Source organism: Megalops cyprinoides, chromosome 19 (assembly GCF_013368585.1).
Source record: "Megalops cyprinoides isolate fMegCyp1 chromosome 19, fMegCyp1.pri, whole genome shotgun sequence".
Lineage (NCBI taxonomy): Eukaryota > Metazoa > Chordata > Actinopteri > Elopiformes > Megalopidae > Megalops > Megalops cyprinoides.
This window is the reverse complement of record NC_050601.1, coordinates 21,242,269-21,254,818: the sequence shown is the minus strand read 5'-3', so window position 1 is coordinate 21,254,818 and position 12,550 is coordinate 21,242,269. Positions and strand designations below refer to the sequence as shown.

General features: G+C 43.4%; 1 protein-coding gene across 1 annotated transcript; it reads right to left on the bottom strand.

Annotated features, from left to right (window-relative positions):
* Positions 1-293: 293 nt before the first annotated feature.
* On the bottom strand, positions 294-12,128 carry LOC118794674 (cilia- and flagella-associated protein 52-like). The gene is made up of 14 exons (XM_036552923.1): positions 12,068-12,128; positions 11,031-11,230; positions 10,563-10,699; positions 10,187-10,315; positions 9,586-9,685; positions 9,296-9,412; positions 8,316-8,416; positions 7,943-8,104; positions 7,126-7,274; positions 6,476-6,621; positions 5,909-6,060; positions 4,784-4,886; positions 1,256-1,367; positions 294-484 (listed from the first exon to the last, which is right to left on the bottom strand). The coding sequence occupies exons 1-14, from the start codon at positions 12,126-12,128 to the stop codon at positions 294-296; spliced, it is 1,860 nt and encodes a 619-aa protein (XP_036408816.1).
* Between the last annotated feature and the right edge of the window lie 422 nt (positions 12,129-12,550).

The following is a 12,550-nucleotide window of genomic DNA, read 5'->3' as shown; positions in this document are numbered from 1 at the left end:
ACTACAGCAAGTGGCAAAGCAAGAATGGAAGGGGAAAATGGAACGGGGACTCAACATTCTGTTCAGTTTTCCATCTTTAATGGTAAAATAAGAATCACTTCCCCTCAGGTTTACAGCGGAAATGGATACAATATCATACAATATAATCTCATATGATGTGATGCCATTTACGATTTAATATGTGGTATGGAACACATTAAGATATGACTGTAGTGGGATCATGTAAGGTAAGGTAAGAGAAGCTGAGCCTATCCCGGCAGGCCGCGGGGCTGGGCGGAGCCGGCGCCCGACGGTCACTCGCTGTCAGGCCGCGGCAGGTGTGGGAACCTCCACCTGAGCACGGCTCCGTCCGCACTGGTGGTCACAACGAACCGGCTGCTGGGGCAGATCCGGACACTGGAGATGTTCCCGCTGTGGCCGACGCCTGCGTGCGTCACCTCGCCCGAGGTGTAGCCCCACACTTTCACCAGCTTCTCGTCCCCGCCTGCACAGAGAGACCCGCCGCACACGCGAATCACTGCTGAATGTATGAGCTAAAGGCTACATCTACGACTTAGAATTGTCTTTATCTGAAGGAGGTAACCTGGGAAAACTATCAACACCCTCTTTGTTCGCACTCCATTGTTTCTCAAAAGGCACACCAGCACTGTCAACTGATTCACTTCAAAGGACACAAAAGCTTTTTTCAAGCAGGCTTGACATGAAAGAAAAAGATTTTAGAAAGCAATCAACGCTGATTCAGAATCACGCCTGCCTTGAAATATTTGTCCATAAATGCTGAATAGAAGGGGTTAATCAAAACTGAAAGGAATCATCACACAAGCCTGTTTTAATTGAAAATGTATCTGACAAAATGAAATATTACATATATTTTAATTATCAATTCACTCAACAAGTTATAATAAAGACAGGCATATAATCAAATCAAAACACAGATGACCAAACTGATGATGGGCAGTGGGCACAGGTGGGTTGGCAGCTTTTTTAGTTAACAGTGAGTGCCATTTGAATGCCATTTTGTTCTGGGTTCCTGACTATTTTCACATAATTTGCACACAAAAGTATTTATGGTGAAAGACAGACTTGTCTGCAAATGCACCAAAAGCCTAAATGTGTTTTCACTGTATAGCCAAACATCTTTCTTAATTAGCGGTATGCTGCATGAGTCAGCGCTGAAGTCAAGTCATTCAGCCATTCGGGTAGAATGGGCAAGTTCCCTGTTCTAACAGAATGACCGTGACTCTGTAAAGCCTACCTGTGACTATGTACTCTCCGTCAGCTGAGATGTCCATGCCATTGATGGATCCCAATAGAGAGCCCTCCAGTTCCCTCACAGGTGCTCCGTCCAACACTTCCCAGTAGGCGATCTGTGCAGAGAAGCAGCCCATACCTCGATATCGAACACTTTCTAGCGCTAGCTGTGTGGAGGGCTTGCACACTGAAACAGCATAAAGCAGGTCACCCACCAACAGCTATCATCAGGGTTTCAAGGACAGGTTGCAGCATGATCACCTCTGCTAAAGAGATGGCAGAGATAGCAGCCTAAAATATATAAACAAAGTATTGGTTTCCAAATACATGAGTGTGCAAAATGCAAAATGTCAAGGACATTCGCAAAGCAGTGTACTCATTTAATTTTCTTCCAACCATATAAAGTATTTAAAATAAACTAAATAACACTTCAGTGCTGTTCTTCTCAGTTACACCTACATTTGTAATGCTAATGCATTCTTTATTAACAGATACATCTGTTGGAATATCTCTTTTTTGTTTCCACTCATAAAACTGCAAATTTTCCTTTTTTTACATTATTATTCAGATGTAAAGAGGCTTTCCGATTAAGAGGCCTCATAAAACCGGGGTAAGATTCTACTTGTTTGTGGATTTAAAGCCGTCGCCTTGAGAATCTCCTAACGAGTCACCCTGTATGCAAATAGCAGCCGCCACCGTCTATCGAATGCTAGCGCGCGGCGGTTAAAACATGTTTGTCTCGCCGCGGGAGAGATAATCGTCTCTGGGTCTGGCAGCTGTCTCCTTTCAGCTTCAGCTTCAAGCCACGGTTGTTTTTTGAAGATATTTATAGCGCAGAATCACCACTCTCTCCGCAACTACTGAGTGTTTTTTCATGCAACTTTAATTACACATGCGTAAAGGACAGACACCTATCGTTTTCTGTGCCCCGTGTGCGGTATGCCAGCAATGTGCTGCGTATCATGTTTAAGAGGCAAAAACTGAATTTACCTGCGGCAAGAAACAAATGAATGCCTTCTGCACTTATAATCATTGAAAAAGATAGATGAGATGATGATGACGATGATGATGATGACAATGACGGTTGATGTACACAGATTATACTGTGCATACATTCCCTATGAATAAATTGTAATTCGAAAACGAAATAGTTTCCACTTTTTGAAACAATATTAGTGAATGAATATTAGGGATTGTTTTATAGGATGGTTTATGACACCCTTCCAGAGAAGGATGGTCATCTATAGAACACACTTTAAAGTGTGCCTTGAGAAAGGATTTCTTCACATTCTTAGGTGGGTGGCTTACTTAACTCATGTTTCACGCAGTATCTGGATACAACACTGGATGTACCAGAGCAGTGCCGGTTATTCCTCTTGCTCAACCACACAACGGCAGTGTCCCACCGAGGTATCACACCCACAGCGGTGCTGTTGCAGGCCCAGTTTACACTGCCGTCACAGTGAAACAACGTGAAAGCAACACGGGGTAAACCTTTAACAGAAGTGGGGAGGGAAAGAGCCCTGCAATGGGGTACAAACCTCCAGACCTCATTCTTATGGCCATGCTGGGATATCAGGGAGATAGACTGTCATAACCAGTCTGTGGTGCTGAAAGGAGCCGTGGGAAGTCAGCATTACACATACAGCACAGCACCTTCTCAGCACACTCATCCAGAGTGACTGCTGGACATTTTTGAAACAGTTGGACATTTACAAAGACATTCTGGGTTAAGTACTTTGCCCAAGGGTGCAATATCAATGTTCCACCTGAGAAAATGAACTGGCAACCTTTGGGTTCCAGGCCCTGTGCCTCCCTCCAAATTCCTCTGCAGCCAGCAGTGCTGGCATGGTTATGTTGCTCTAGCTTCTCATTACCGGAGAACAATTCGTTCAGTTACGCTTCCTGAGTTTATCATTAGAAAATGAATATGACTCTGCACATCACTATTACAGCCTGTTTATGCCATTCAGAATGCATTCATAATGCAGAATGCATACTGAGAACGTCAGAGAAATACTGCAGAAGGTGCTGAGAATTCGCCATAGAAAATGGACAACTGCATACTTTAACAGCAATGTTACTAATGAGGATTAACAAGGATAAAGCCTAGGCTCAATGGAATCACAATGTGGGTTTTTTGTCAGCCTTGGGTAGTGCATTTATGCTTGCCTTACTGTTTCTGAAATTGCGCACCGAGTGTGTCAGTCACATTTCCAAGGCAGCTTGTGTGAGTGGCAAAACAGCGAAAACTTTAGCCCAGAAATACAGCCAAACTGCACAGGGGCATTGAGGGGCAAACACTGAAGTGTGTAACTGCTCTTGTGTTTTACAACTGTCCACAGAAAGAGTGTCAACCAGCTTTGAGGGAGGAAGCTGCTGGAGCTGATGCAGTGTGCTCTTCTCAAGCCACTCCAGTCAAAGGCCATAGTAACTGCTCTGAGGTGGCCGGTGCCGACCTCACAGCGCGTGAGGAGCACGCTCAATTTCTGCCGATGAATCAACGCTTCTCTTCACCAAAGCGTAAAAATTAGGGGCTCACAGCGGACGGCAGGACGCTCGCTGAGAGGCCTGGCGGGGTCGGCCCGAGCGGTTTATCCTAATGGTGTGCAAAGCCGTCCCCTGGCACTCCACTGAAACGGAGCCAAACGACGGATCTGTTTCAGGCAGGATATCCTCGCTGTGGGATGCACGTGTTGCTCATTAATGGCAGATTTAACGCAAGGGGATTCTGGTCTTTAAAGAGGCAGTAGCAGCCATGTTGGGGGGGGCGGGGTTGAACATGGAGGTGCCCACAGCTGGCCGTGATACCCAGTCCTGATAAGGATGAAGTTTCCATTGCAGCATACGCAGAGCTCTCATATCCTCACTCTACAGCAGTCAAGCCACCCAGGCTACACTACTGTAGTGTACCGTATCACTTACTGATCCCTGATAAAATGAATACAGATGGTATTTTCATTTCAATACTGTTCTAATTCACAGTAAGATCATCTGAACGTGTACTGACTAAAGTTCAAAGTTGCCTCAAGTGGAATGTGTATACTTGCACATACACATGCATTTGATAATAAACAGGAAAAACTACAGAAGAGCAAAGCTTTCATGCCCACTGCGTGGAGTAAAAGCATGAGTAATGCAATGTGTTAAAATGTTAAGTTTCAAGCAGTGTCTTTTACGACATACATCAGTGGATACTTGAAGTCACAGGATTCAAGGTAGTAATCAACAATACTGAGCTTTTGAGGAACTTTTAGTTGACTAAAAGCCACTGTTTTACACAACAGTTAGGCAGTTACTGAACTTTTAGAAAAAAAGTTTGGAAAATGTTGTAAATGCTTAAAATTTTGCTGCTCAAAATTCAGGACATTGAAGTCCAACTGAGTACAGATCACCTTCACAACTGGGACAAAAACAGCAGTGAGTGTGGTATGAAGGGGTGTGAGATGGTTTCACTGGTGCACTTCATTACCCAGGAGCCCCTGTGGCGATATGGTGCGTGGTGCTCCCTCTGTGAGCTGTGGAGTCCTACCTTCCTGTCCGTTCCGCTGGTGATGATATGGAAGCCCTCGGGGTGGTAGCAGACACATCTGAACATAGTGTTGCCCAAGACCATCTGCTTCCTCGCAAATGAACTGCAGAGCGGGAGGGGAGGGTAGACCGAGGAGGACATAAGGCATAGTGTGTTAGTATCATCATCATTACTCTCACAACCTCTGGTTGACTGGCTGTTCCTGCCCTCTGTGGCCACATATCCCAAACTCCCCTTCTTCCCACAATGGCTCCCAGGAATGGCACTAATTATTTCTAACTGTCAGAACAGTTCACAAACATTCGACTCTGTCCAAAAACACACCTGTTTGGACCTGAACCCAGAACCTGAACATGCCCTTCAACTAGTGCCCAATATCTGCTAGATATGCATCCCTGAGTGAAAACTGATTTCATGTCATATAGCTCCTGTAGATCATCACCAGGCATTCTGATTACAGTGGCATGATTTAAGATAACATCATGGATCCTTATTCGGCACCATGTGAACATTATAATTGAAGATAAAATTGAACTTATAGATCATTGTTAGGTTCACACTTCACATAATACAGATCTAGGTATGTTAACTGGTAATTGTTAGGTTCTGTGTGTATACTAAAACAATTACTGTAGAATGCATATAAGACCATCTGCTAAATGACAATAATGTAATGCAAATGTAATGCTATTGTCTCAACGCAAGCTCTATTATATGTGGGATCTATAAATACATACAGCAGATACAAATAGGAAAAGGTAAAAATCATTCAAACAATCATTCAGTCTAGGTCGGTATGCATGATTAAGGGGCATGTTACTGCTACAGATCACTGTTTGGCATTACATTCACTTTACTATAATGTAAGTATGTTGCTCTCAAGGATAATTCCCAGGTACTATTTTTAGTATTACATTTTGCATTTTCACCCTGCTTTCAGATTGATGCCTACTTTATCTAACTACACCTCTTCTACACCTCTAGTTAATGCTGCCTGGATTGTTCCATATTAGTCCTGATAAACCACTCAGGATAAGAGCATCTGTCAAATACATAATAGAGATGATCATAACAATGTCGACAGTGTTTGTAGTGAGGCAGGGGGTGTTGGCCGGTCCTGCTTACACCAGGTCCCAGATGATGCAGGCCCCGTCCGCGCTGGCTGAAACGCACTCCTTGTCGTCGCTCTTCATCGTGATGAGATTGACGGCGGCCTTGTGCTCCTTCATGGCCTCCAGGAGGCGGTGGGAGCCCGGCACCACCTCCCACACCCGCACCTGGGCCCCGGCGAGGCAGAGACCAGTAATTCATCGCGATAACCAACACCTGACATCAGAAGGATCTTTCCACCACAGTCATTTGCATGCATGGCACGCACAGCCTTACCCCTACCTGTTGGGATTACTGATGGTTCATGGGTTCCTGCACTAAAATCATGCTCTGTAGTTTTTAATTTAAGGTGTCCTTTCCACAACAGAAGATTTTGAGCAGAACATTGCTATGGTAATAAAACAATGATATAAAATTTGAAACTGGTGTGAAGAACTCTTGCTTACTACAAGCACATTTGCTAGCCCCAGTGCTTCAACAGCTAGCAGGTACGGCACAAAAGTATTCTTTGCCCGTATTCACGATTAAGCGAGATACAGCTACAGTATTCAACGTTCACCATTATCTAGGCCCATGGTTTACCTGCCCCTCTCCACCCCCACTGACGATCGTCCTGCAGTCTTTGGCGGCAGCCATGGCGGTCACACCCAAATTGTGGACATTGTCAATGATGAACATCAGTTTGCCAGTCTCAGGAGTAAAGCCTCGGATCTGCCCGTCACACCAGGCTAGAGAACACAGGGAAACCACAGGCTGCATCAGGGACATGAATTCTAACATGGCTTATAGGGCCAGTAACAGATTTCAATGAATTCTAACATGAAGTGCAGTGTGAGAGACAGGTTTCAGTGAATTCTAACATGGTTTGCAGGGTCTGAGACAAGTTTCAATGAATTATAACATGAACTTCAGTGTCAAGGACAGGTTTCAGTGAATTGTAGCCTGGAATGCTGGGTTAGGGACAGACTAGAGTGAATATGGAGTGTAGGGGCAGGGATAGATTACAGTGAATTCTAACACAGGGTGCAGAGGTAAGGACAGGTTTTGGTGAATTCTAACATGGTTTGTAGGGTCTGGGAAAAGTGTCAGTGAATTCTAACATGAAGTGCTGTGTCAAGGATAGATTTCAATGAACACAGGGTTCAGGGGCAGGGGCAGGTTTTGGTGAATTCTAACACGGAGTGCAGGAGTAGGGACAGGTTTCCATGTTAGAAGTTCCTCTGGACGCTCACCGCTGATGATGCAGCGGCCATCGGCCATGAAGGCCACCACATTGCACGTCAGATTGGGCACAGTGATGCGCAGCAGCTCCTTGGAGGTGACTGTGTGCCACACTCTGATGTCATTCTTGGAGGAGGTAGCGAAGAGTTCAGAGGTGCCACTGAGAAGAAGATCTCATGTTACGCAATAGCAGTCGCTAGCGTCACTAATTATAGCTTGGCTAATTTTTAGTGATACCACCATGTAAAGTGGGAGTTCTTACAGCTCCATCTAGTGGTAACAGTTAACCACTGCAAGGTGGTGGTCAGCACAGAGGACCAACAAAGGATAGTAGTTTCGCTTCGCCATTATTTGTGTATATATGTTTGCATTAAAGCAGCTTTGTCGGACTGCCATTTTAAAAGGACACATAGATCTGCTCTCTGAAAAAAGAATTCTCATACGACGTGTGTTTCAAGCTGGATCTTGAAATCAGTATTCCAAAGTTTCTGGAAAATGTCAGTAAGATTTGAAAATCAGGAACTTGACTGTGAATGTCTAAAACACAGCATATTTATAAATGCTGGGTATATATACACACTCCCTCTCTTTATTCTTGATCTTTAAACAGTGGTTATATCTACAGGCTCTTCCTCTGTGATTTTTTTATGGTGGGCAAATCTACACACTCTTCCTCTGTATTCTTGATTTATAAATGATGAAAAAATCTACACACTCTCCCTCTGTATTCTTGATTTATAAATGGTGAATAAATCTACACACTCTTCCTCTGTTCGCTTGTGGAATGGCTGAAGGTGTGCCTGGCCCTTTGGTTCATGTGTCACTCACAAGGGGAAGGCCACGCAGTTCACAGGGTTGCTGTGGCTCGTGGAGATGAGCTCCTCTTTGAAGTCATTGTTGATGCGGTAGATCTGTGCCGCGTCCGTCCCCGCAAACAGCTGGTTTCCTTGCAGAGCGAGGGACGTAACACCTCCCTCCAGCTGCAACGTCCTGCCAAGGAAAAAGGGGCCAATCACATATGTGTTGTTGATGTATGCAATTGTGGACCAGTGACATCATAAAAATTTGTCTTTTCTACCAGTAGCAGTGTGGAAGCAGCTAGTGAATTGGAATAGGGATATCTCCTGTAATGAGGAGGTTGCAGGTTCAGTTCTGGGAGTTGGACAGAATAGCTACGCAAATGCAAAATGACAAAACTCACATAAGCGCTTTGAAGTTGGACTCTTTACACAGGGAGATCAGTCCATCTCCAGAGCCCACCAGAATCTCCCCTGTTTTCAGCATCTTCAGATCATTCACCCCCTTCAGAAAAGAGGTACAGTCACACTTAAAGCTGCAGAACACATTAAGCCCATAGGAAAATAAATTCAGTACATGCTAAAATCCACACTCTGACAGCATGTTTGAAAGTACTGTACTACTGTTTCTTGTATAATATATGCCTTTACAATAACAGTGACTCTTCACAGGAAAAATCAATGGCAGTACTCAGAAACACCTGAGTAAAAGACTGGAGTAAAAAAGATTGGAGTAGTCAGTAAAGTCAGTAAAAGACTGGATACATACAGGGTGATGGGACCATAGTGCCCCATTGACTGTGGCTGCCTATTAAGATTATCATAAAAACAAGTATCTAACAATAATAATTCATCTGATATTATTCAATATTACTAATAAATAATAATAATATTATCATATGAAATGAAACAATATGTAAATACCTATTTCATCATATACTGAGCACAGACCTTATACTGTTGTGCTCTTTCTAAACAATGGTTTCAATGATCATTTAAACGAGATTATGGAATATTCAGTTCACAAACGGGTATCTATCTAAGAAAAAGACCACCAGGGACCATTGAACAACATGAAAACATTTATAGTGACAAAAATGTTTGCAAACGTAATGCATATTTACAGTAGCTGAGGTCAGTTGTTCTTGCTGCTCTTGTAATGTTTAATATGCCACGCCATGTTACACTTATAAGTTTCTCTGCATAAAAGCATAGGACATATAAATACATAAATAAATTCAAAACATGTTAAATAAAGTCAAATCGTGCAGCTGGTTCTTTGTTCATGACTGTTCAGTGGGGGTCTCTGCATTCACTATTCCTGGGGGGGTCCAGACTCTTGAAAAACAGCACGCATACATACAATTTCCCTTGTTTCCCCCACCTTGCTGAACTTCTGCTTCAAGGGCCCATAGCAGTTGAGCAGCCTGGTGCTGAGGTTGATTTTCAGGATATCTCCGCTTGTGGTGCCGCAGTAGAAGAAGCTGTCGTCTTCCGAGACCTGTGAGAAAAAGCGGCTACCAGATCTGCCAGACTCGGACATGCATCATGCGCTGATCCCAGCACAGTGTAACTCTCGACATGTTTTAAATGGCGTTAGGCACTCTGGGCTAAGTTCATGTTTTCTCCTTTTCAACCCTTAGTGATTTTATGGCACCAGCAACGTGCTCTGACCTCAATGCATATCACTATCCTCCTGAGCTGTCCTATCTGGCACTCTGTGGGGCGGATCTTTCTGCTGTTCATATCAAGGTCCCAGACGCGGATTGTGCCACTGCAGGAAACAGGTGAGTGCTATGAATTGACTGTAACAGATGACTGTTGTGATGGCCGAGGAGTAACAAAGGCTTTAACAGTGAGGTTGATATGGTACTAACTGCATCCTGAGATGTGTTGGGTCCCTGCCAAAGCAGCTCAAGCCAAAAGACAGAAAGACTTAATAACACAATAGATTCGGTACACAGGAACCTTTTGGGTATTTTTGTGATGCTGGAGTGAGGCACTGTGGTCAAGAAAGGCTTGTTAAATGCCCGACAGGGTATGGTCAAACCCTAAATTGAATCATATACTCCGAATTGATTGTAGTAGTATAAAATGATAACATGAAAGGTACATGTATAAGTTATGAAAGTCACCTTGGATGGGGGCATTTACCACCCAAGACCAACATCAGTGAGGTCTGCTGTAACTCACACAGTAGGAGAAATGGTGAGGTAAGAACAGGGTTGGATTTAAAATAAGTAGCCTATGTGCCACGGATTGTTAATGGACTTACTTCCCTGCAGACAAAACGATGTTGTCACTCAGGTTGGAAAACCGCGCTCTGAGGCACAGGAGGCCACAGTGTGCGACGGCTGGACTCCCGCACACAGCTTCTCGCTTCTCTACGCTCCACACGACAATGCTGAAAAGACGCACAATCACCATTCAGCAGGCCTGTGCACTCTCACGTTACAACGGGCACGTTTCCTATCAGCACAGGTCTGGGACCAGATTCGCTGACCACAATTCTAATCCTAACGATCATACAATACCCAACAAAACTGATCCTAGAGCTGCACTCCAGCACATGCCTGGAGCACACAAAGGCTCAATGTAAAAATGGAGTCTGGTCAAGAAGTCTCACAGCCCCCCTAAGCGTGAGCTAATACCTGCCATCATCCTGGCCCCCCAGGGTCACCAGATACTTGTCATTGGGGGAGAAGGCCAGGTCCTCCACCTTGGCTTTGTGGAGCTGCAGCTTGCCGTAAATCTCCTTGCTGGCATGATCCCAGATTATGACATCGGCCTGAAATGATGAATGGAGAAATTACAAAAACATGCAAGAATATGTTACAATATTTTGTGAGTTTGTATGGATAGCACACATGGTAGTGCTATGATAAAACTTTGGTTTTGGAGTTTAGTTGTTGGTAGAGGGGATTTACTTTACACATTCTATCGTCAACCTTCTCTGTTACTGAAGAACAATAGACTTTCATTGGTCTCTCAAAGCTCATACTTTAGAATGTACGGAATGACCTTTTTCCACATGTCATACCATATCCAAAAAGAAAATGGATTCATGCAGTTGTCACGTGAAGACTGCACTACCCGAATTATGCTTAAAGAGCCTTTACCTTGAAGCCAAGGAAGGTCTCCTGTCCGGAAGCAACATATCGTCCACTTCTGGAGACAGCAACACAGGAGACCTTGCTGGTGTGCCCTTGCAAGAACGACTGAGTGCTCGTTTGGATGTTCCTCAGAATAAGCGTGGACCCCAGGGGATAAATTAAGTGCTCTTCATCAGGGTGTACTGCCAGACCGGAAATGATACGCCCTTTGAAAGAGAAATGAAAGATTTAGTATATTTACATTTACTTTACATTTATTTATTTAGCAGATGCTTTTATCCACAGCGACTTACAAAAGTGCATACAGTAAGTATAGCGACAGTACGGGGACAGGATGTGTACAGTTCCACAATGAGACAGTAGTTCTCGGCTGAGCGCAAGGTCTGTTTGAGGACACAGTACTATCAGATTTGTACAATTACAGCCTATAGGGCAACTAATACGATAAGTTGTATATGAACAGTATATGAACTGTAACCATGTAGAAATTGCTACATATAATGAAATAAAAATAGCCAAATTACAAAAGATACAGTTCCAGGTCTTTCTGTGACTGTATTATAGTTAAATCATGATAAATTTAACTTTAGCGAGGTTTAACCAGCATCTTGTATTCGACGATGGGCAGCTTTATAATATAAGTAGCACAGATATTGTTTTAGGAGGGACATAACAAAAACATATAAAGTACATGTATAATTCTATATGTGCTGCATATTAGTAGGCAGTTAATGCACTCTGCTAGTGCTCCAGTTTTGATTCACTGCACAGCAATGAGGAACGTGGGGACGTGATGCTGACAGCTAATGGTAACTCTTCAGAAAAATAAGCCCACTTTAGTTAGATACTTACACAAACTAAAGCAGGTGATTTAGCAGGGTTTATTTGTTGCTAGCTATCTTCTAGATTAAAAGCAACAACTGTTAACGTGGATTAATGTTACTACATTAATTTAGCTAGCCAACCGTTGGATCCAGATATGACAAGCTAACGCAATGTCATGACAGGTAAACTGTTACGGCCAGCAAGCCGTTTGACCTCACCATTAAACCCAATGACTGCTTCAAGTTCAAGTAGTGGAATTTCTTCTGTGTCTTCAGCCATACTTGCTGCTTATTAAATTATGTTCTTCTTTCCTTTGCAGATTTGGTGTATTTTATGGCTAGCTATGTTCATTCAAAAGTTAATCCAGTAAACGTTACCTAGCAACGAAACGATTCGGGTCCGTTTTTTTTTCCGGCAAAGGAGATGGTGCGCAGCGAGTGAATTTAAAAATACAGCAAACGTTACAGCTAATGTTAGCTTGCTAACTGAAATATTCTGCACTAAAAAGCATTGGTCATACTGAGATTGCTGATACCAAAATGAAAGGAATCGTTTTTTAGTTGGCCATTATAAGATATACGACATTGAAAGTAATTAATTGTGGCTGGAGGATAAAGGAATTTGACACCTAATGATAGTGTACAGGAATAGGCGAGGCTAACCCTTACCTGTCATCTAAATTTATAAATCTGTATTTATTT